At 36.3% G+C, this 25,361-nt stretch overlaps 1 protein-coding gene across 2 annotated transcripts in view; it reads left to right on the top strand.

Moving 5' to 3' along the window:
- Positions 1 to 25,361, top strand: part of CDH12 (cadherin 12) — a 692,773-nt gene that overhangs the window by 395,908 nt on the left and 271,504 nt on the right. For both annotated transcript variants that reach the window (XM_007454262.1, XM_007454263.1), the window contains one exon: positions 21,385 to 21,801. In XM_007454262.1, the coding sequence (XP_007454324.1) occupies positions 21,571 to 21,801 (231 nt within the window). In that variant the 5' untranslated portion in view covers positions 21,385 to 21,570. The remainder of the gene's footprint in view (positions 1 to 21,384; positions 21,802 to 25,361) is intronic.

The following is a 25,361-nucleotide window of genomic DNA, read 5'->3' as shown; positions in this document are numbered from 1 at the left end:
AAAAAAAAAAAAAAAAAAAAAAAAAAAAAAAAAAAACTTTGCTAAACTATATGGTTCTCTAATACCATTGCTAAAAACTTTAGCTAATTATTTTGGTAAATATTCCGATAGAGCTTGGCTGAGCTTGGATAGCTATATGATCATAGTATTTGAAAGAGGTTTTAAACGCAATCAGGAATTGAGAGGAAAAAAAACAATACAATGATAGATCATACAATTAAGCTAGATTACAAAATATTTTAAGAGTAAGGTTTAGATAACTTTATTGACTTTTTTGTTTAAGTTAGTTTATGTTTGGGTTGATGATTCATGTAATCATCTAATTAGAAAATAACTGAATCTATAGATTTTTGTATGTTGGAAGAGTAGTTAAAACTGCTAAATTTAACAAAGATAAATGTTCGAGTGTGTGTGTGTGTGTGTGTGTGTGTGTGTGTGTGTGTAGACACATATGAATGCGTCAAAAATAAAAAATGACAAATATATATATATATATTTTTTTTTCTTCTTTTTGAAATGGAAAACTAGATCCTTGTCCTGAGTGAAAAGCCTCCCAGGCATATCAAAATTTCTCCTATCAGAGTGTCTATTAGGAAAAGCCAGACAAAGTAATTCAGTTGAGTTGAAGTTTATTATTTTAAGAACAAAAACATTTGATCTACCATGTACATTTAATTTTCTTTTCACATTACCAGAAAAAAGAAACAGCAGAGAGGCTTAATCTACCTAATACTCTTGAATGATCTCTAAGTACATTAATACTTTATTTTATAATCATATAGGAAATGACCTAAAGAAAAAATAATAAAAATATGAGTAATATTAAATTATTTTTGCATCTCATTATAACTTTAAAATGAAATCTGGAATTGAAACATATGTAATCCATACATGCACATGTACGTTTACATACCCAAAGTCATTGATTTCAAGCAGCGCCTTCATAAAAATTATAGTATGTGTGCGTATACATGCATTTGAAGTTTCAAATATACTTGAGGGCTTGTAGGAATTTTCTCTTTGTTTCTGGTAGGTGGATGTAAAGTTTCCAAAGGCAAGCCATCTTTTAGCCAGTGAGAGCCTAAAGCATCTTACTGACAGTGTATAAGCAAGATGTTTATTAACAAAAATGACTTTTGTGGTGGCACAATTACCATTCAAAATGTTGAAAAATATGAAGCATCTCTTGACCAAAATTGAGGACAGATGGTGGACAAGCATATTATATAAAAGTACAACTGCACAGGGAATATTCAAGTGGGCAGAATGTGATTATGTAAATGAAAAATTCACTTGTAACCAAGAGCACCAAGTACATAGTGAAACTCAAATCGAATTGCTCAACAAAGTATAGAGAATGTTCCTGGATTTATGATCATAGCTTAAAGAGTTAGCCTCTGGAACAATGAGAAAGCAACTACATATGATCCACACTCCTCTCACCAAAACTTTTAATATTTCAGTTATTGTAGAATAAAAGGTGCCTCTAAAACAGGTATATCTCTCTTTTCTCTAACTCCATTCTATCAATATCCTTATTTTGTCAGATCACTAGTGTCATCTTAGAAAATAATTTGACAGATGGTTGCACATTGAGTTGTAACATGAATGTTACCTCCACGGTGTTACTGAAGAGAGATCATGGGAAAAGAGCAATGAGTAATTACCATCACCCACCATTCATGAAAATAACAAATATATAATGATTTAGCCAACAATCTGCAGTATTCAGATTATGTGATACAGTTGAGTATTTCAACTATCTGTGACAAATCCTTGGCTGTGCACCTTTGATAATCTGAGGAATAAGAGATGTCTTCAATAAATAAAATATACTTGTTTGTGATATAGTCAAAGGCTCAAAAATTCAGAGCTCAGAGAGTGCCCAATAGTTTTTCTCTTGATTACTGTTAAGAACTATGTGAGATTTTACCCTGCTTGTAAGCTAACAAGTTAGCCTGCCAGTTTCATGGATGCTATTAGAAGGCATGGGACTCATGCGTCAGAGACAATGTACTTCATTATTCACAGTGACAGCAGTAGCCAGTGTATCAACATTTTCTTGTGCCTCTTCCCTTGAATCCCATAAGGTTATGTGAGGAGGACTAAGTGACATCTGTAAACAAAGTAAGTTGAATTACAGGAGAGGAACCTTGAACTTGGGGAATCTGCATCATATATAATGGGCAGTAAGCATGCTTGACTTTTACTCTGGGGTGAGATGTTATCTCTGTCTCCCAAAACTTGAAGTAGAACTGTCCTTTTCTCCAGTGAAAGACCCATTCTCTATCTTGCATCCTTGAAAAGATGGTCCCAAACTCAAGGACAGTCAGTACCTCATTTGCAGAAGCATAAGAGGTTCATGGAGAATTGTCTACTCCAAACTTAAGTATCATAAGTATGAAGTATGAAAAATCAGCCCCTTGCAAAGTAGGCAGTATTTTCCCACACATTTTAATGATGCTTGTTTTTGTCAAGTATCTGACTCAAAATATTCTGTTAATTGCTTGGTAAAATTTATAAACTTTGCTCAAATTATACAGTTTAAAATCTAAAAATGATTATCTCCAAGGCAGTAGTGTGTTTATACTTATAAAATTAATATAGTACCAGTGTATAATCCCTTCATTTTCTTAAGGGAGTTACTGAAAAAGCATTAATCAATGCTCTACTCCCTTCCAAGTATATTATGAGCCTAATGTGACATAAGACATATTACTAAAGAAGGCTTCTACAGCCTGTCATCATTTGTCATCTGTGTCATCACTCAGGATGACATTCTCCAGCAGTAAAGTCACTACATCTCTAAGAGTTGGACTCTGGTCTTGAGTTATCCACATGATGAGTTCCTAGCCTCTTTGTCCTTTCTATCAGACCTCAGGTGTACAAAACTGAGTTGATCATATGCTTCAGGCCATGGCTCACTAGCATCATTGCTCAATGCAATGACTCTTATTCTTTGTATGATTTCCCTTCATCCCTCTTCCATGTCTCCATATGTATAGAAACAGTTATTCAAGAGTATGTTATGTGTGTCCTTCCAATCCCCTTTCCATACTTTTCTTTAAATAGTGTCATAAGAATATTGGTGTCATATTGATTATGTATGATTCTTATATTGCAGACATGATTTTTGTTGAAAGTATGTTTCTGCTCCATGCTTTTTCACTCAGCATTGTGTTTTCGAGATCTAGCCATGTTGCTACATGTAAATCTAGTTCATTACTTCTGGTTGTTGTATAGTATCTCATCTTATGCCTGTAACACACTTTATATCCCTGCTGCTGTAGTGATGCACGGTTATGTGCCAGCTTCCATTTGTTACCCACAAACAACATAGTGATAAAAATCTTCATGTGTATCTTCTTATGGACCCATGGGAAAAACAGGTCATGGTGTATAATAATTTACCAATTAAGGCCAGTACCCTTTACATTATCACTTGTTCCCTTTGTTTCATATCTTCTTCTTGCTTATTATTATGAATTTCTTGTGAATTGTTGTTATATATCAGGGTCTTTTTGGTATAATTCCCTTCATTTTACTAAAGTAATTAATCTTTACATTTATATATCACACAGGATTGAGGCTCTTTATATTGAAGATAGACTAATGCCTATCGACTTACTCAAATTCTTAAGCCTCTGAAGTAGATCGATTTCAAAAAGAGTAGAAGTGTGGTGCTGCAGCATGACCTAGGGGCCAGCTCTGACATACTCCATGCGCCTGGACATGCAGCAGAATGGGACTCAGCAGAGTGAACAGCTGGGGGAAAATGAAGAAGTGGGGGTTACACACAAGACCAAGTCCGGGGGGAATAAACAGGAGAAACCTTCCCTCCAAGTTGCCTCTCCTACCATCTAAGTGATGCCAGAGGGCTCACCTATGAAATCTTTAGTCTTCTAATTTCAGGATTTTATTTCTATTAAGATGTATATAACCTCAATAGTGATGCTTCTTAACACTATGTAGAATTGATGCCACTGTGTGATACACCTGGAAGAGCAGGAAAGAGATAGCTGGCCCTAACAAAAAAGTATCTACTGGATACATAATATTTTTTAGTGCAAACTGTGGGAGGGGCACTCTTTTCTGGAGCATGAAGAGCTCTAGGATTTTTTTCCAACTACAGCCAATGAAGTCGTGGAGCCCTTAGAATAGGCAGGTTGATCCCCACTGTGTCTCATGTCTTCGTCTGTAAAATATGGATGGTAAAAAAGTAGGCTTTTTGGTAAGCATTAAGTGATTAATAATATAAAGTTTTTGGAAGAGTGCCCAGGAGATAGTCAACCTCAACAAATATTCTCTCTTATACAACGTTATTACATGTATTAGTTAATAAGAGATATTAGGATGATTGGCATGTCTACTGGATAAAATGTAGCTGAATACCTCCCTCATTTTGTATGTCAAAATACATTCCAAGAGGGTCAAAGATTTACATTAAAAGGAAATGGGAGAACTAGATGAGAACATCAGAAAGCAGACATGGTACCCAGGAATCTTAATGACAAGAATAACAAATTTGACCACAAAAATTTGAAATTTCTACTGTCATAATATGCTGTGAACTAATCAAAACACATGTGCTGGGCTTCCCTGGTGGCGCAGTGGTTGAGAGTCCGCCTGCCAATGCAGGGGACACGGGTTCGTGCCCCGGTCCGGGAAGATCCCACAAGTCGCAGAGCGGCTGGGCCCGTGAGCCATGGCCGCTGAGCCTGCGCATTTGGAGCCTGTGCTCCGCAACGGGAGAGGCCACAAAAGTGAGAGGCCCACGTAAAGCAAAAAAAAAAAAAAAAAAACAAAAAAAAAAACACATGTGCTAACCTAGAAATGGTATTCACAATACATCTGAGCAACACTACGATATATAGTACCATAAAAGCCCTAAAATTTAAATAACAACAAAAAAGGTATGTTGTCCTGTGATGGGCTGAATTGTGTACCCCTCCACAAAAAATATATTGAAGTCCCTCACTGCTTCAGAATGTGACCTTATTTGGAAATAGAGTCTTCACATAAGCAATTATGTTAAAATGAGGTCATTAAGGTTGGCCTTCATCCAACATAACTGGTGTACTTACAAAAGAAAAGTGCGGGGGGGGGGTGGTGTGGACACAGAGATAGACACGTACAGAGGTAAGAGGATGTGAAGACAAAAGGAGAATGTCATCTGTAAGCCAAAGGTCTTCTGTTGTGACCAGAAGCTCGAAAAGCGGCATAGACTAGATTCTCCCTCACAATCCTCAGAAGGAGCCAACCCTGCTGACACCTTAATTTCAGATCTCTAGCCTCCAGAAATGTAAAACAAGTAAATTTCTGTTGGTTAAGGCTCCCAGGTTGGGATAATTTGCTGTAGCAAACTAACATGTGTCCCATTAAAAAATGGACAAAAACAATTAATTATAAATAAAAGCCTAGTGCCTTACAAATAATGGAAGATGTGAAGCCTCTGTGTTTTGTCAGGTCAAATAAAAACCTTATATATTCTCCACCTTGTATTAGATTACTAATCAAAAATTTTGGAAATGAAGATTTTAGAGGATAAAGGGCTATAGGTTCTCACATACTTTGAATGGGAGTGCAAATCCATGTATTGACTTGCAATGTGTTCAGTTTGGCAATATAAGCCAATGTTCTAAATACACAGATTTCTGAATCTACCAGGAGAAAGGTCTGGTTGTAAAGACTTCCAAGATAAATTCTCTTTCCAGAACAGTCCTGATAATAATAAAGCTAACTTTTAAGTTTCTTTTCTTCCTCCCTCCCTCCCTCCCTCCCTTCTTTCCTCATTTAATCTGACTCCAAATGAAGCAATATCGCTTTCCAAATACATACTTTGCAAAGACTGGATAACATCCAAAAATGACCATTCCCCACACTTACATCTAAAACCATTTAAAATGATGCTAATTTTTACATGATCGAATTCAAACATCCGCAAAGAAACCGGCAATAGTTGTTTAATAGCTAAACTTTTAAAAAGCATTTTGATAATATATTTACAAAGATAAGAGATAAATATCTATTTTGTATGCTACACCTGGTGTAATATAGATGCTATATCTATTTACTTGCAAGATTTCTAGAGCTCACTGATTAGCTTCTCAATATATAAAGCGGAGGTTTGCATTCACTTTTCTCATAATATTGCATTATGAGTTCACCTCAAGTGCAGCCTCACCAGGGACTGTTTCTTTGTTTCATTTCAATGAATGCTACCCTTACAAATGCAATATTGATTTTTCTTCCAAACTGTAATGATGCGAAGTGCAATAGCTGGACAAATTTATGTTTATTGCCAAACACTTGATTTGACAAGCCGATGTGACTTCCTTTACTTACATGGTACCATTATTTCATATACTGATGTTGCATTTGGCTAAACAATCAATCCAAAATAGTGTTATATTAAATAAATGTAAATGAGAAAAGGCAATACTATGTTATTTTACTTTTATATGTAACCTTCAATTCAGAATCAGTGACTTTGAAAGCCTAGAATTACCCAGATTTTTTAGCAGATTCATTCATCTGTAAAGCAATCTAATTTCTGGATTTTATTGTTTAATAAGCAATAAACTATTTACTGTACAAAAAGTGATAAGGACTTTGCTGGCAGTAAAGACAGAATGCAATGCAATTTATGAAATTAAAGAAAAGCCCAGCACCTGTCCAAGTCAATATTCGTCTGTGTGTTCACACTAGAGAAGAAAGGTCAATTTATTTATCATTTGAGAAAATTTGTGTGGAAAGCAGCTGCATAGGTGCTAGAGTCTACAACCGCCCCCAGCCACCATTATTTGGACTGTTAACTGTAAGAATGAAAGCTACCTGTATCATCTCCTAAAGTTCAGTGTTTCTCACCTACTTTAAGAGCATGACAATTTTTAAAAGAAAGACAGGGTGAAAGAAAAATAAAGAATAATAAAAGTAAAAAGAAAGATAGAAATGTTATTAGATCTGCTTCCTTGAGACCAGATATATCAAGATCCAAGATTAGAAGCTGTCACAGAATCATGGCTTTTGTATTTCTTTCTCTGTAGCCCATCTGCCATCTCTAAGTGCTGAAAGTCAGAGCGGCAAGTGCTGAAATACTGTATCCATTAATCATGAGAGTAGTGAACATGTATAAGTCACACTGGGACAGGACTTCAGGGCCTCTAATTATGTAGGTCAGTGTAGATTAGTGTCTATTCCCCACTCTGGGATGTGGTGCGTTTCCTATTCTATGTTGAAGAATGTCTATCCTTTCAAAACAATCAAGGGACATTATTTGAAAGCTCATAGCTCAATTACAAAGAATAAATTTAGCTTAAGGATGGAGGAAGCTCCCTGGGCACTATAATGTCTTACTTAATATCCCTGTAGATTCCAGAGTTGTTGGGTTTTTTTAACATTTCATGTATTTAAAAGAGAATTAAACAAACACAACCATCTTATTGACATGGAAAGTCTGACACATATCCAGTTATAAGTAACTTTAAAGATACCTTTCCACTGCACCTCTTGAAAGGTGCTATTCAGAGTATTTTCAGTTATTAGGGATCAACAAGCTGTGGACTTCTGGGCAAATCCTGCTCAATGTCTGATTTTGTAAATAGAGTCCTATTGGAACACACCCGCACCCATCTGGTTACATGTTGTTAATGACTTCTTTCAGGCTGCAAGACAGTGTTGAGTACTTATGACAGAGACGTTAAAACCCATAAAGCCTAAGATACTTCTTATCCGGTCCTTTACATAAAATATTTGCCAATCCCTAAAGTATACCGTTAATAGAAATCTGTCTGCTACATGTATCCCAGTTTCCTCATCTATAGTTTATAGAATTATGTCATTTGTATGGAATTCTTTGGAATTAATAGTTTAGTACTTCCTTTGATTTATGATATTAAAATAAGCTCACCTTTTGACAATTTCTCTTCTATTTTATTTACTTTCATTTGTACTGTCTCCATTTGTATTTAATAATTCTTAGAAAAGTGGGAAATCTTTCTAGGCATACTTGAAGGCATACTTAGACTTGAAGTCTAAGATAGATGGGGCTATTGTCCAAAGGAACACTGGGCACACTATACTTCTATATTCTAGAAAAATGTAAGAGTCAATTTTGCATTATACGTTTTCTAATGAGATCCTGATATTAAGAAAGTTTAAGAAATCTGCAAATAGAAGAAAAATAAAAATAATGTTCTACAATCTTGCAAATCAATTATACATTTTCCATTATAACACACATAAACATATAACACATAGAATACATGATCAATGTTTTAAATATGGGAATAAAATATTCAAATAATTACATCAACATCATTTTTATTATCTTCCTAGTGAAAGCACCCTGTAGATAGGAAATTGTGTCAGTTTTGTTCGAGACAGACTGCAGTGTTTAAAGTTGTGCCTGGAAGATATTAGGTGCTGAAAAAATACTTGTATGCTGAAGAAATGAGCAAAAATCCAGGTGTCAATAGAAGTAATTTTAATTTTATGTTTATGCTGTATTTTCAAATTGTTGTACAAAGGGAATATGTGATTTTCATAATTAAATATCAATAATTATATATTATAGCAAAATTAATGGTGTAATTTGGAAATAATACTCTGTAGTAAATAAAGTTCACGTGACACAGCCAGTACCTTGGTAAATAATGTGTATCCCTCAACTGGTTAAATAATTGAGTTATAAATAAAATATATTTAACTAAGTGAAATTATAGGGTGGTTCCCAAAAGAAGAAAAGCATTTCTGTCCTGTGGCATATGAAAATCAGGAGGACCATGACATACAGGGATATTTTAATAAATCAACCGTGTAATACAGTAATTTATAATTTAAATATATATATTTAAAGAGTGGGTTTTATAAATGAAAAAATAATAATGTGGCATATAATAGATAAAGAAGCCATAGCAATATGGATAAGACTTTAAAGAGTTCTGGAGACTCACATTTGAAGCTTCGAAACGAGATAAAGAAGAGTTATCTTTAAAGAGTTATGTTTAAAGAGTTAACTTTAACTTTGTAAGACTTAAAGAAGAACTTGAGGTAATTCTAAGGGGAAAAGGAACTCTTGCAAGCTTTGTGCAATCTCAGTGTTGTCTGGAATTGTGGAATTAGAGAATGTGTGCTGCGTAATGTTTTTCTTTTCCTATAATAGCTCTTCTTCCTTTCCTTCTCCAACCCCACTATTTTTCTACTTGAAAAATTAAAATCCAATATCGATTCACGGACCTGAACATATCCCTCATTATCCCTCCAATAATATGCAAGAAAAGCCTCTCTAGTGTTACATTTAAGGTTTAGAAATAAGAAAATCATTTTAAAAATTGGTTAGTACATACAAGTACTTTTTTACTTGAGAAAGACAAAATATTTTCTTGGTGTTTAGAAATCCAATTGATAGCTTTGTAGCCTCAGTTATTTTTGTGCCTTGAAATCTGTACTGATACGTAGCTGGGTCATCCTGATGCCTTCTTATGCCCATTAAAAGCCTCCAAATTAACACCCAACCCCTAAATCTCCTCCCTCTTCCCTTCCCCATCCCCCATGCTCACCTACTCCTACCCCATGGTGTCCCCTCCCTGTCACGATGGTCCTGTAGACATTACTTTCTTCCTTACGTCATTCCTTTTAGAAATATAGTCTGTGCTAATCTTAGGCTCATTTTCTTCCTGGATTTAGTCCCTCTGGAATTCTGGTGAGTAAAACTCCTCACTCCATTAAGTATTGGTATTATTTAAATCTTTGTGGTTCTCCATAAAGAGTAACATGATATTTATTTTTGCAACCCAAGGGCTCTTTTGCTGACAGTGGTTCAGATTCCCGTGGGGAATCTGTAAAGGTGCTTTCAAGGCTTTGTCTAGCAAGTACGTCAAGGTACTTGGATTCAAACCCCTCTTTTACACAAGTTCAATGCCTCCAGTAATATTTGAAAGGAATGCACTTTCTTTGTGTGTCGGAAGAAAATCATACATTAACAGCATGTCTATTGATTCCCATTGAAGCATGAAGCAGCACTGATGAAACAAATGTGGGACTATCTCCAGCACAGATGATTTCTGTAAAAATTTAGAGGATGTACATGCTGCTTAGGTGGTCATGATGAAACCCTTAGGTACTAGCAATGGTAATTCAGTGGACAGATTCTCAAATATGTGCCATATGTGAGTATTGAGGTAGGCACTGATCACTATCATGTAAAATCTATTAGCACATGCATCGTGACCCTGCTTGATTCAGTTTATTTCAAGAAACAAAGACAATTTCAGGTGCCCTAACTACAGTCCAAAATCTTGAGTGTGAAGTCCACCATTTGGTCATTTGTATGTGTGTGTGTGTGTGTGTGTGTGTGTGTGTGTTGGTAACAGTTTTATTGTGATATAATTTCCATACCATAGAATTCATACACTTTATGCAATTCAGTGTTTCATTGGTATATTCATATAACTGTGCATCACCACAATCTAATTTTAGATCACTAGTCACTTTTGTCCTACCTGGAAGAAATCCCAAACCCATTAGCAATTACTCCTCACACTTCACACCACGTACTAGCCCTGGGCAACCATTAATCTACCTCTGTCTTTATATATTTGCCTAGTCTGAACATGTCATATAAATGAAATTCATACAATATGTGGTCTTTTGTGGCTAGCTTCTTTCTTTTAGCTCAGTGTTTCCAATGTTCATCAATGTTGTAGCATGTATTAGTACTGTATTCCTTTTCAGTCCAAATAATATTCCATTGCATGGTGCTGGGTAAACGAGCCAAAGATAGACCCTGTAAATTGGCCCCCAGGGTGTGTATGTCTTCCCTGCAGGTTGACACCTGTTAGCTCAGAAACCCAAGTTTACAATAGTTACTTTAAACCCTTTGGATTCTAAGTTCCTCATCTAGGCCCCTTCAAAGGCTAATTTCTCCGACTACTCATTTCCCAGTATGTGGGTCACACTTCCCTGTTTCTGCATATCTTGTAAGTGTTGAAAACCGGACTTTATAAATAATATATTGTAGCAGCAGTGATTATTGAACCTCCAGTCCTCTCCCCTGGAGGTCGTTCTTGCTGTTGTTTGCTTGGTCATTTATTTGTTTAGTGAATTGGGTGAATTTATTTGGAAATGTATACTACATCTACAATGTGTGAGCTCTGTTCAAGTTTGTTTTCTCTTGTTAATCTTTTAACCTGGCTACATATGGTATTGGTCCTGCATCAGCAGAAGCCACCTATTTGTCAGTGGCTGGGCTTAAGCCCCTTAGCTGGTCGCATTTTTACCCTCTACCACTGGATATCTATGTGACTTGTAGGCTGCTATTACTGAGTAATAAATTTGCATTTTTTGCTCCATGTTTAGTTGGGAACTGGTACTTAAAGATTTTATCTCTAATTACTTCTGAGAGGGCACAGTACTGGCGATACACACATTCTTCATGACTGCAAGGGATGTGTATAATTTTTAAGTCTGGATTCCTAGGAGTTGCCGCTGGGTCAGAGCAGATTATTGCTCAGTTGGTGTTTGGTGTGAAGTTGTTTTTAAGCTCCTTGTGCCAGTGAAACGACCCCTCCCCGCCACCCGCGACCCATGTTGATGTTCTGGCTGCAGGCTGGGGAGTGCTTTCACATCTCTTTCATTCCCAGTAGTGATCTCTAGTGAGTGAGTACAGCTTAGCACATGTGCATAGCCTTCCCAATGCCTAGAGTTGACTGATCCCAAAGGGCTCTTCTTGGTTATCCTTTTCTTGGTTCTATTAAACTCCTGGCTGCTCTTCCATTCTGTTCGTATCATAGATTTACCAAAATCTTTAATTGCTCTGCACAAAGATCTCCACTGTTTCAACCGCACTCTTGGACAAGGAGTTCGCATTCTGTTAGAAATAAGGTGTGTCCTCTCAAACACAGCCCTGGAGCTCTGCAACAGAGCTGGGAGCCAGGACCTGCTCTTACTGTAGTGCCATCCTCATGCTATGAGTGGCCATTGGTGATGGTGGTGACACGGGGTAGCCACCCCTGGTCTTCTCAGTTTGCCCCTACAAATGCAGAAACTTTGCCCTACAAGTGAGCTAGGGCGGGCCCCTCTATTCTCAACCAGGTGTGCCTGGAGTAGAGCTTTCACTCTCTGAATGGAAGCTAGTGAGAAAGGAAGTCTTATTCTTTCCACCACACTTGCCTGAGACAGCATTTCTGAAACACAGGACTTGGGAGGAGGGATGTGAAACACCACTGCCAGCCTTTTCCTCCCAAGATGAAACCCAAGCTTGAGATTAGGAGCTGGGTAAAGAGCCTCCAACTTCTTAGTTGCTCCTATCCAAAGTAGAGAGCTTCTGTAGCATAGACCTGGGACATATAAATTTAATAATATCATCTAAGAAAGCAGGTCATGGCTCAATGTCACAGACTCTTTTGGTTCTTACCAAGGTTTAGTAGACTTCCTCAAATGAATGTCTCTCCATTTGCTGTATATGCTTAAGACAACTTCCAGTGACTTTAAATGATTGTTTTTTAGTTTTTCAATTGTATTTTCTTTTTTTTAATTTTTATTAGAGTATAATTGCCTTACAATGTTGTGTTAGTTTCTGCTGTACAACACAGTGAATCAGCTATATGCATACATATATCCCCATATCCCCTCCTTGAACCTCCCTCCCACCCTCCCTAACCCACCCCTCCAGGTCTTCACAAAGCATCAAGCTAATCTCCCTGTGCTATGCAGCAGCTTCCAACTAGACATCCGTTTTACATTTGGTAGTATATATAAAATAATTTTCTTAGTAAAATTGCTCTTTTGCTCTGAAGAGTGTCTACTGAACTCCTCACTGTGCTATTCTGAAGTATTGCACCCACACCCTATTTAGTTTTGCTCTCAAAATGTACACATTATAATTTGCTTTTTTCCCTTCAGTACTGATTAGCCTCATAAAACTAGGAATTCAGGAAGACTGCTCAGGGTTGTGATGAAGTTTAACATCCTTCAGATAATCTTGGCTCTTTTGCTAGAACTGTGATTTAATCCAGTCTTACTCTAAGCTGATTTTCTAAGCAGCTCTCCATTAGTCCCTTTTGGCTGGCCTCCTGTAAGTTTTCCTCAATCTATCACAGCTAGAGCATTTTTCCCTTATTTTTTTTGCTACAGAATTTGACTGCAATATAAAAATCCAAACTATTTTCCAATGTAAGATATCCTCCTTCCAGGCATCGTGAAAGTGGTAATAAAAATGGAGATCCTGTGGCTTTCAGCTCTTGAATTACTACTATTACTAAGATTTCCATCATTTACAAGGCAGTCTCTGAATAGAACTCTAAAGAAGTTCTTTTTCTCCTAATTTTGCCCCCTTACTCTGTGTAAATTTCTCCTGTGTCTGGTAGGAAGTAGCTTGTACAATTTTTTAGCCATTAGTCAAGCCTCCAGGTAATGAAATCTCAGCCGTTTTTATGATATAATATTTAAAAGTCTCATTTATTTAATCACAATTTCTTAATTTACAAAAATGGTTTCAATATATTAAGAACTGGTTTTCTACTGAAGCTTTGTAAACAAAAATTTCTAGTGAATATTTGCAGCAGGGTGTTGTTTTATGTGGTAAATAGGTAAGGTCAAAATGCCTCAAAAATTATAGTCTCATCCTTGAATATAATCACGTTATAATTGAGTTACATCTCTGGTAATTTATTCTTTATTTCCTAAGAATGAATAATTGCCTCTTTTTTCTATGTATTAATCATTCTTTCATCAATACACTTTCCAACAAAGTGTGAATTTCTTCTCTGCCTTTTAAAAACACTATGTAATTCATTCGTTTTACTTCATTAATTTCTCCTCCTTGGTGTTATACCTCTTGGAATTCCTCTTCTCTTTAATCTGGACTGGTGCTCCCTGAGCCTATAGACAGTTTTCTTCCTAAAATTCCTCTCTATTATTGTGCTGAAAATTCCCTTTGCCTTTCTTCTTGTTAAGTATCCTTACTAGTGAATCCCATGCTTTCCTCTTCTTTTTTTTTAAATAAACTTTATTTTTGAGCACATTTAAATTTACAGAAAAATGGAAACGATAGTACAGAGAATTCACATATATCCAGCACCTCTGAGATTATATCTTACATTAGCATGATACATTTGTTACAATTAAATAGTAAATATTAACACATTATTATTAACTAAAGTCCATACTTTATTCAGATTTTCTTAGCTCTTACCTGATGTCCTTTTTCTGTTCCAGCATCCCATCTGTTACATTTAGTTTTCATGTTTCCTTAGGTATCTCTTGGCTATGACAACTTTCCTTTTTTTTTGTTTTTTGTTTTTTAAACAAGACGTGCCTTTATTTATTTATTTGGACACATTGTGTGGCTTGCGGGATCTTAGTTCCCCAACCTGGGATTGAATCTGGGCCCCCTGAAGTGGAAGTTCAGAGTCCAAACCACTGGGCCACCAGGGAATTCCCAAGATTTTCCTTGTTTTTGATGACATTCAAAGTTTTCAAAAGTACTGCTCAGGCATTTTATAGAATGTCACTCAGTTGGGATTTGTCTAATGTATTTCTCATGAGTAGACTGTTGTTATTGATTTTGCAGAGGAACACCAAAGAAGTAAACTGCCTTTTTCAGAACATCACATCAAGGGTGTTCTAACAATGCAGTTAAAAATAACACCATGAATGTAAATGTGTACTCAAATCTGTCTTCCGAGAGAGGGAAGAAGAGAGATTGTGTTCCTTGTCATCCATACTGGAAAGATGTCCCATGTTGAGTTTCTTTTTTTTTTCTCCCACAGATATTTTTTCTTAGCTTATTGATGATACCAGTATCATATCATTTACTGTGTGTGTGTGTGTGTGTGTGTGTGTGTGTGTGTGTGTGTGTGTGTATAGTAAAGAGTAGGGTCTGGATAAGTCAGAGAGCAAGGATTAATGAACCCCACAGATCAAGATCATAGAGTAATTATCACCTTCAGACATCTTTATTTAACTTCTAAGAGACAATGGAAGTGGGTTTACCATCCATATTTCTCTACTTCTCAGTGTTAAGTTTGTAAAACAGAAGAGTTGGGGTTAAGATTTTGCTGCACCAGAGAGAGTGTAAAATTTCCTTTTGGCTTGGGCTTACTAGGACCAAGAGAGGTGTGGTAGGGATATTTGCTCATCCCCAATGTATTCCAAAAACGAGAACCACTTGTAATAATTAACATACCTGTCAACCTAGTAAGACATCTTCTAACAAAGATAGACCCTTTCAGTGTAATTTATATAAAGTAGACCCCTTTTCAAGAGCTATTCTTAAAAACAAACACACCCAAAATTAAATAAGTAACTACAGAAACCACAGCCTTCGGTATCTCTCAGTTCTAATGACACATTTAACGGAAAAGCTGTCACTGGATATTTCACATGTAACTAACCCCTGCTTTGATATATGACCATTTTTTAAAGTCTCCCTTCTGCTAAAAGCAATGTGTGGCTCCAGAGACTCATCATTGGGTTTGGAAAGTCTTTGGAAAGCCAATTTGGCTCCACAAAATTTAGGAATAATAGACAAATGTAAAATTTTAAACACTGTGCCCGAAATCCAGTATATGGAGTAAACTGCATCCCTGGTGATGTCCTTTGTAACAAATATGTCTTCTTTAAAGTTCCCATGTTTCCATAGGGTGCTGACACCTCAGAACAAGTCTCTGTTCTTGATCTTGTAACAGCACCATTGGTGCTGGGGCAAGTGTACCCAGGTTGATGGCTCCTCATAATTTTTCCTTGTAATTTCAGCTATAGTTCATGCCTGAGGGAGTTGTTTCTCTTTTACTTAAGAACCAGAGTCCTTCAGTCTCCTTGCATTACTTTTGTTGTGATATAACACTTTAAAAGCTCCCCGGCTGACAACGTGGCCGGAGGCTGGGATCTGCTGGGAGCAGCATCATGCACTGAAAATAATATCTGTTCCTCTGTTCACTGAAGCACCACACTTTTATAGAGTGTTGGAATGGATTTTAGGATCCTAATGCAATAACATGAGTTAGGAAATGCATGTGTATACACGTTCTAATTGAGTGATGAGATTAACATATATTTTATTTCTTCTTTTACTTAGCTCTACAGACATAAGAATATTGTTGATGGTGTCCCCACAATTCAAATGCTACTTGACAGTTACTTAGCATAAAACTATGCTATGACATTATTAGACATTATTCCTCAGATCTGTCTTGTTCCAAAGCCTATCTTTTCATTTATTTCTTTTATCATGATTTTTTAAAACTATACCAAGCCTGGAAGTGACCCCCAAATTCAGAGTAATCACTTAGGTCCCACAGGCTGCCCTCTCATCTGACAGACCCCAGGACAGCACCCCCAGTTCAGTCTAAATGGGAAGAGGCTGGACAGCTGGAAAGTGCCTTACCTTCTCTGTGCTTTGGGTCAGCCGGCCTGTCTAGTGCCTTGCTGGGTGGATTAGCTGGGGCTGTTGTGCCGTTTCTGAATTTTCAGCCACCATCCAGTCCTGTTAGCACACTGGTCATGTCTATTATAGCTTTTTTTCTTTTCTTCTGTCTCTGCCTAGAATTATGTGTCTCTTTTTACATCCTGGTGGGTGAGGCCTGGGGGTCCTTGAACCTCCTGACTTCAAAGGAACTATATTGACCTAATTGTTCCAAATCTTCTAATTTCACAGAAGATCTAAATGAGTCTAAGAAACTTTATGCTGCCCAATATTGAAATAACTACTTCGCTTTGGAAAAAGAATTTGGAACTCAGGTCTTCAAGCTCATATTCATTGTCTTGCTGGGATTTGAAACCCTTGATGCTCTCATCTATTTATGCATTCGTTCATTCAGGGATAGTGGAGAACAGAATCCAAGGGGATGGGCTCTTGAGTCAGAGTGCCCAGATTCAAACCCGCCTGCTATGCACTCCTCTGTGGACAATGGTCAAGTCATTTAACTTCTCTATTCCTCCATTCTATCTGTCAAATGGGTATAATAACACCTCCTTCACAGAGCAATTGTACTGGTACAGAACACGCAACATTATATGGAACATAGTGAGTTTTCAGTAAAAGTTGGCTATTATCATTCGATGACTGATTTCCTCAAACTTAACAAATGCTTTTTTGGTACTTACAATACACTGCTGTAGATGCCAGGAACAGAAAAACTGACAAAAGAGACATCATTGCTACTCTCTTAGGCCCTGTTCACTCTACTCAGAAAAGTGGAACAAATAATCATACAAATACACCCGTAATATAAATTATTATTCTTGATAATAATATTATTTATCAGTAAAGGGTTTGAGAGAAGGGGAGAATGGCAAGGGTCTAGCATGGTGTAGAGGTAGATCATGCAGGCCCTATTAAGTTCATGAATATCATAATAAAAATCCTGGCTTTTAAGATCTACTGTCTTAGCAACTTCCAGATATACAATACAGTGTTAACTACAGTCATCGTGCTGTGTGTTACATCCTCAGCGTACAGTGAGAAGGCTTTACATTTTTAATTATAGATCTTTCTACTACAGTGTGGTATGTGAGTTCCTAAAAAGCTTTGCCTTCTGCAGAATTCATACTAAAACAGCAGCAGTCATGGCAAAGAATAAGATTAAGTGCATATCTTCAGAACCTGTGAGGTCACCCCTGGCCATCACCATCCTAATGAAAATAGCAGCTAAATAAACTACTCATACATAAATATTCCTGTAAATATAAAAACATATTTTAACAAAAAAGGAGAAAGTAATTTGATGGCAGGGATACGGGACACAGCAGGCTAAGTAGAATATGTGTCCAGAGAGAACCAAAGGAAAGAACAGGAAGTGGGCCCGAGGCGAGGGAAATGGGGGGCTCTTCTGCCACACTGTACTTTTCTGTGCCTCCTTTTCACTTCAGCCTCATGACAATGTTTTGCATTTAGGGGCTGTTTTTGGTGATGTGAATCTTTACAGTGCTGGGGAATTAGCTTATGAAAAAACATACTTTCTATGTTACTTTTACATTCTTCTTCACATCACAAACACCCATTCTAAGGTGACAAAAGGGGGATGATGTGGGCCAATTAGAATTTCTGAAAGATTCCTCTAAAAGGAGATCAAAACTCAGATTTCAGACACCTCCACTTCCAAGGGGAAAGGGTATCTGGACTCATAGTGATGGTACTGATGATGAATATAGCCAGCTGGACAATATCAAAAAATCTCTAATAGAAAATAAAAAGACACTGTTTCAAGAAATAACTTTAGGTATCAGTGCTCACTAAAATCTGAATTTTCATAACTCATGCCCCAAAAAAATGGAGGAGAAAAAATCAATGGAACAGAAAGGCAAAAATACAACCTAATTATATATAATAGACTAGGTTTGGGAAGTTAGAGTTCCTGCCATCCATTATTTCTACTCATGTTTATCTCCCCATCTGTTCTGTATATATGCCTGGGGTAGGATTGACATGAGTAGGTGAAGAAACATGGACAAGGTGGAAAATCCAAGAAATTAAAACACTTTAGTTTTTGGTGTTAGTAATTTAAACTTGAAAACAGATGAGGAAAACATGTGCATTATTTTTACGCAGGCTTATTGCATAGAGTTGCAAATATCCTCGGACATCGCAAATATATTGTCACACAAACATGACACAGTTTGTGCTAGATATTCGAATTTTGAATGTTAAGAATACATTACTTAATTAGAAATTACAGGTGTGATTTAAACTCTATTGTTTAAATCAGTTCTATTCAGTAGAAAATAATGCAAATCACAAATGCAAACTTCATCTATAATTGTAATTTTTTAGTAAACACATTAAAAATTAAAAAGAAATAGGTCACATTAAATAGTTTATATTTATTTAACTTTATATCCAAAATATTACCATGTCAACAACTAATAAATATAGAAACAATAGTGGGATTTTACATTACTTTTTTTTGTACTAGTTTTTTGAAATGTGGTATATAATTGAAAAGTAGAGCACGTCTCAACATCAACTTGCCAGATTTCAACTAGACAGCCACATATTGGCTAGTGGTTAGCATATTGCACAATATAGGTCTAAGTTAACTTTTTATGAACATTATTTTGCCAGAATGAAAAGATGCAATAAAATATATACTGTTTATGTTTTTGTTAGTAGCTAACAGGTGCACCCCTTCAGGCCAGAAAAAAATACATATCCTGCTTTATTTCTCCTTTTGGGAGTGTCCTTGTAGGATGCTCTCAAAGTATAAATTTTAACCCTCCCCATCTCATATCTTAACTCAAGCGTAGTGAATTGCTCCCACGTTAAATGTTTCAATTTGAATATTTGCAAAGAATGCATTATACTTTTTATTATATTGTATGTAACTGAATAATCATTAAACCGAATTGCAACTGACAGGTTGACAAAATGCCCTGTTTTATAGGTGTGTGATTGAATATGTATTGATTTTGATTTTAGTTCTCTTGTTTTGGAAGCGCTGTACATAATTTCTGGCCTCCAACATTTTCGGCCCTTGGAAACTTCCCAGGCTGTGGGTAATGGGCCCCTAGTGCCAAATGCATGAAACTTCCCTGGCTGGAACCACATTTTTCCCATGCTGCTTACAGAACATAGATCTGCTCTCACCTTTAGGTCTCACTGCAGTTGGCACCTATAACAGGCTTTTGCTAACTTAAGTTTTGGTCACTTAAGTTTTGCCATCAGGATATTCTGTTTGCTATCTTTTTTTTTTTTTTAACAGCATTGGTAAATTTGCCCTCATTTCTTTATATGACTATTTATTTTCCATTTCTGATTTAAGAGAGGGAAGGATTGTGTCTGTTATCTTATCTACTGTTTAACAAAGATCCTAGTACCTTGTAAACACCCAAACCTTAGATAAGCGAATGAAAAAAGGTGTTTGTTGTAAGGAGATGTTCAAAGCTCATTTTACCTAAATGCAGAGCAGAGGTTGTCCATCTGATAGGGACCCAAGGTTGCTCTGAGCTGCACACCACCTACAAAATAGTTCCTTTTTATCCAGTGTTTCTAGTATGCCAAGGCTAGAGAGACTTTTTTTTTAACTTAAAGCTTATAATAAAGCCTTATAAAACAATCTGAGATTTTCTCAATAACTTACATCTTAGTAAGATCATTTACATTTAGTAATTTATGTTGTTCTTTCTTTCATGGTCCTATTCTTCCTATTCTCTAACTTCAGAGAATTTTTTTGCTTTTTTAAAACTGCTTTGTTTTTTCCTTATTCTCTAAATCTCTGGTTCTCAATCTTGGCCTATTTTGCTCCTCCCAGGGAATATTTATCTGGCAATGTCTGGAGACATTTTTTGGTTGTCAAAACTGGCTGTGAGAGAGGATGCTACTGTCATCTATCGAGTAAAGGAAAGGGTGTGCTGCTAGAAATCATAAAATGCACATGCTGCCTCCCCAGCAACAAAGAGTTATCCATCCCAAAAGGTCAATTGTGCCGTTTGTGAAATCCTACTCTCAGTTCACTTTAAAAATAGTGATCCTGGAAAAGAACTCTAATACAAAAAGATACGTGCACCCCAATGTTCATAGCAGCACTATTTACAATACCCAAGACATGGAAACAACCTAAGTGTCCATTGACAGATGAATGGTTAAAGAAGATGTGGTTTATATAGATATATACAATGGAAAATTACTCAGCCATGAAAAAAGAATGAAATAATGCCATTTGCAGCACTAATGCCATTTGGATGGACCTAAAGATTGTCATACTAAGTCGACCTAAAGATTATCATGCTAAGTCAGACAGAGAAAAACAAATACATGATATCCCTCATATGTGGAATATAAAAAAAGTGATACAAATGAACTTATTTACAAAACAGAAATAGACTCACAGACATAGAAAACAAACATGGTTACCAAAGGCGAAAGGCGGGGATGAATTGGGAATTCGGGACTAAAAGATACACACTACTATATATAAAATAAATAAACAACAAGAACCTACTGTGTAGCACAGGGAACTATATTCAATATCTTGTAATAACCTATAATGGAAGAAATCTAAAAAAGAATATATATATATATATATATATATATATATGAATTACTTTGCTGTACACTTGAAACATTGTAAATCAACTATACTTCAATTACAAAAACAGTGATCCCTGTTTTATTCTTAAAATGATTATTAAATTAAAAAAAATGATTGCTTCTATTTATGATATACCTTTTGCTTTATTGTAACTCATACTTTTCAAGTCTGTAAAACAAACGTAGATGTTTTCTCCAAGTTAACAGGTTAAAGAGCAGTGACCATTTACCAATATAATTCTTTTAAAGACTTTCCTCTCTGTTTCTTTAAATGTTGGCAGATATAATGAAAGTTTTGATGACTATCATCATGTAATTCTATCAATTTAATGTATCTTTGTTAATCTGTTTTATAGGTCCCTTTAGATGGAATATAATATAACAGAAGCCTTTTCATCAAAAGGATTAATGCCTGCATTATCATTTCTGCAATAAAAGAGAGAGCTAAGTGGTAGAGGCCACAGACACCTCAAACCTGGATTCCACAATACTGCATTAAGCGCTGGAGTTTTTATTACTCTGCTGTAGGAAAGCTTTTGCCAATGCTTACAAGGAACTGTTTATCCCTGCTGCTCTGGGTCCTGTTTGATGGAGGTCTCCTAACACCACTTCAACCTCAGCCACAGCAGACTTTAGCCACAGAACCAAGAGAGAATGTTATCCACCTGCCAGGGCGGCGATCACATTTCCAACGAGTTAAACGTGGCTGGGTATGGAATCAATTTTTTGTGCTGGAGGAATACATGGGCTCCGAGCCTCAGTATGTGGGAAAGGTAATGGCGTGTTTCTTTTGACAACAACTTGATAGCAAGGGGGCTTATGCGTTGTGTATTGTGTATGGATGTTTTGCACGGGAGTTGAACAAACCAGTGAGTAGAACACTGGAATTGAAATCTGAGAGACCTGGTTTCTCTTCCTGACTCAATGGCCCGGGTAAGCTATGGAATATCATTTAATCCCTCTTTGCTTCCATTCTCCCTGGTTATTTTAATGAAGTTAATATATATTCCGTTCCTTATTTTGGCATTATTCACCAAAGACATGAAGTCAATATGTGTAAATGAAATTAAAACTGTTACTATAACACATTATTGGTCATAGCCATTCTGGAATTGTTTACCAATGAGAGACAGGAAAAATCAGCAGGTAGAAATAGTCTACATTTTTGTTGGTATCTTTGAATGACCAGAATGTCTTCCTTCCCCTCCCTCTTACAAAACATGATATACCATTTAGATTGTGGTTCTGGAGTATAGACGGTCTCAGACTTACAATGGTTTGATTTAGGATTTTTTAACTTTACAGTGTCGTGAAAACAGTATGCATTCTGTACCCGCATAACCATTCTGTTTTTCACTTTTAGTACAATATTCAATAAACTACATGAGATAGTCAACACTTGATTATAAAATAGGCTCTGTGCTAGATGATTTTTCCTGAGTGTAGGTTAATATAAGTGTTCTGAGGATGTTTAAGTCTGTCTAGGCTAAGTAATGATAATCAGTAGAATAGGTGTATTAAATGCATTTCGACTTACAATATTTTCAATTTACAATGAGTTTATTGGGATGTAACCCCATTGTAAGTTGAGGAAGCTCTATATTTGGTTTGGCTTTGTTATACTTTATAAATAATTCCATTATTATAGGCTTTACAAGCTATTTATGAAGCTATTTATGGCCAAAGTAATAAATGCTGGAACCCAGATATGTACACATAAATCTCAACACAATACACAAATTTTAATCTTATTGTAATTTTAAAGAAATTAAAATTTTTTCACAAAATAGTTGATGGCAACTATCTGTTTCAGCACATTTGTGTTTCACTGCTATTTTTCTTACATAAAATTTTTGACTCATGTCTATAATAGATAGACCATATCAATGATACCAGAATATTTTCCAGAAAAATAAATATTTTATGCATTTTGATATTTCCATTTTTTAATTTTCTAAAAGATTTTTCTATGGTTTTAATAAAAATATTTATGTTCGAAGAGAGTCTAAAGTAAATCCAAAGACAGAAATGGAAAACCATAGTAGAAGAAGTATTAGGAAGCTAATATAGAAGATTATGTCTCTGGAATATTAAAGTCCCTAGAGGTTTCAGAAAACCTAAACTAATGAGAAACATGATGAGTCTTATGATTCTAATACTGGCTCAAAGGAAGCAAATCTATTCAAGATCTAAATTCTTTGCCCTATGGTTTTAGAATTTACCTTTTGGAAATTTATTTTTAAAATATTCAATAATACAGTGGGGAAGGTCTTCAGATAGAACCTCGTTGAAAATGAACATGTAGCCAGGGTTGCCCTAGTGTTACCAAACACAAGTTCATGTGCCCAATGCACCGTGAGTCCAAACAAACCAAAACATCAAAGTTTGGAGAAGAGAAAGTTTATTGCAGGGCGATACCAGTAGATGGGTGGCTCCTGCCCCCAAAACCCTGAGCTCCCTGAAGGATTTCAGCAAAGCACTTTTAAGACAAGGTGAGGGAGGGGTGTGGTTAGTTGTTGCAAACTTCTTGGTGTTGGAATCCTTTGTTCTTGCAGCTGTGCACATAGGTCAGGTCAGGATGTTCCTGTAAACCTCCAACAAGACAAAAGTTATTCTCTGTTCTGCAACCTTTTATCTCTACATGAATGGACTCTTAAAGGTCAGAGTCTTGAGAATAGGTTATCCTGTATATTTCAAGCTATAGGCAACATTCTTTTACAAAAGGTGCAGAGCCAGCATGACTAAGCATAGGCAACAGAGTACAAAGGTAAAAGAAACAGATCTAATATGGAGTCAGATTTGTTCTTCCCTATTACACTACCGTGTATGGGCCCTGAGCAAATTTATTTTCTGTGGGGTACCTATCTATACATAAAATTTGAGTCACATCAAATCAGTCTTTGAGTACCATCCTGGCAGTCCAATTTTTAGTGATCTTGCAAAAAATATACAGTGCCGTTTAGCAGGAGTAATATCCTTGACAGGCCATCTACTAGGAATCAGGGCCTGGTCTTGTGGCCCTGGGACAACTCCATAGGTGGTAGTTCTGAGGTCCATATGGTATCTGGTGAACCCCAAAATTGAGCAGAAAGTCAGGGAGACCCTTAAAGGAGAGAAATGTCTACTGAAACCCAAGCAATTCTAATCCATCCCAGGGCACCCCACTCAGATGGCATTGCTCCACAAATAGCCCTCGGCACAAGATGGGCCTTAGCAACTTTTGAGGAAAGCACTCCCAAGCATGGATGTCCCCTGATGTTACCATACATAGTTTCTGCTTGTATGATTCCTCTATGTGATCACAGAATATAAAAAATCACTAACCTTTTCTATGGTGAGATAATTTCATGTTGTCCTGGTGCACTCATTTCTTGTGAGTTAATTTTGCATAAGGATTGAGTTTTCAAATCCAAGACAAATGAAGAGGTAGCGTAGCTCTAGAAGTTTGCCTCCTGGGTGTCAGTTATATCAACTCTGCTTGTGATGGAAGCTGGACATCGCATTGAGGTTCCAGGCAAATGTCTGCTGAGAAGCCATTCTCGGGTTTTGACTAAAGCAGATCCATAGCCTTTGCTTGCCAGAATTTGAGGTGAGAATTTAAATTTTGTTGAAAATTTAATGAAATCGACTTTTAATCTATCTTAGCTAGTGTAGAATTTCACATCCCAATGGACATGATTAAAAGGATCTAGGAGCTGCTTATGCAAGCTTTGTTTGATAGCCTTGAATTCTATTTTTATAATTACTATGATAGTATGGAATTCATCCAAATCATTTAAGAGATGAATTAGTATTTATAAATAGATTAAAAAGGTCTAAGATCTAGCCTATTATGAAATTAAAATATTAGTTTCATAGACACATGGTTCCCCATTTGTAAAGTATAATGAAAACCCGTGGTTCTCAGGCAATGTATGTTTCTAAGGCAAATGAAACAGCAGTTGCCAAGATTTCCTTTCCACATGGAAACTAATTAACATTTAATTAACTCTGTCTTGATGATTGTAGATGTGGGAATAGTGATATGATAACATTGGGACCAATTCAAGCATTATAAATATGTGTGTAAACATAAATATATTTGTGCTCCTGCTTTTTTCTGGAAAGGCTCTGAGACAGTTCATAGTAAATCAAGGTACTGTAAATAATATAGAACTCTGTGCACTCAAGGGAGTGCACAAGTGTCAAGCACAATGCTCAACTGAACTATTTTAAGTGAGCTTCAAATTTAATGTATGTTTCTTTTCAGCAAGAACATACATGGAAAGTATTAATTTGTAGAGTTCCCATTATTGGAAACTCTGCTTATTGAGAGAAAAAAGCAATTTCCCTA

Source organism: Lipotes vexillifer, unplaced genomic scaffold, assembly GCF_000442215.2.
Source record: "Lipotes vexillifer unplaced genomic scaffold, Lipotes_vexillifer_v1.1 scaffold271, whole genome shotgun sequence".
NCBI lineage: Eukaryota > Metazoa > Chordata > Mammalia > Artiodactyla > Lipotidae > Lipotes > Lipotes vexillifer.
The sequence above is the reverse complement of the archived record's forward strand: the minus strand, read 5'-3'. Positions and strand labels throughout refer to the sequence as shown.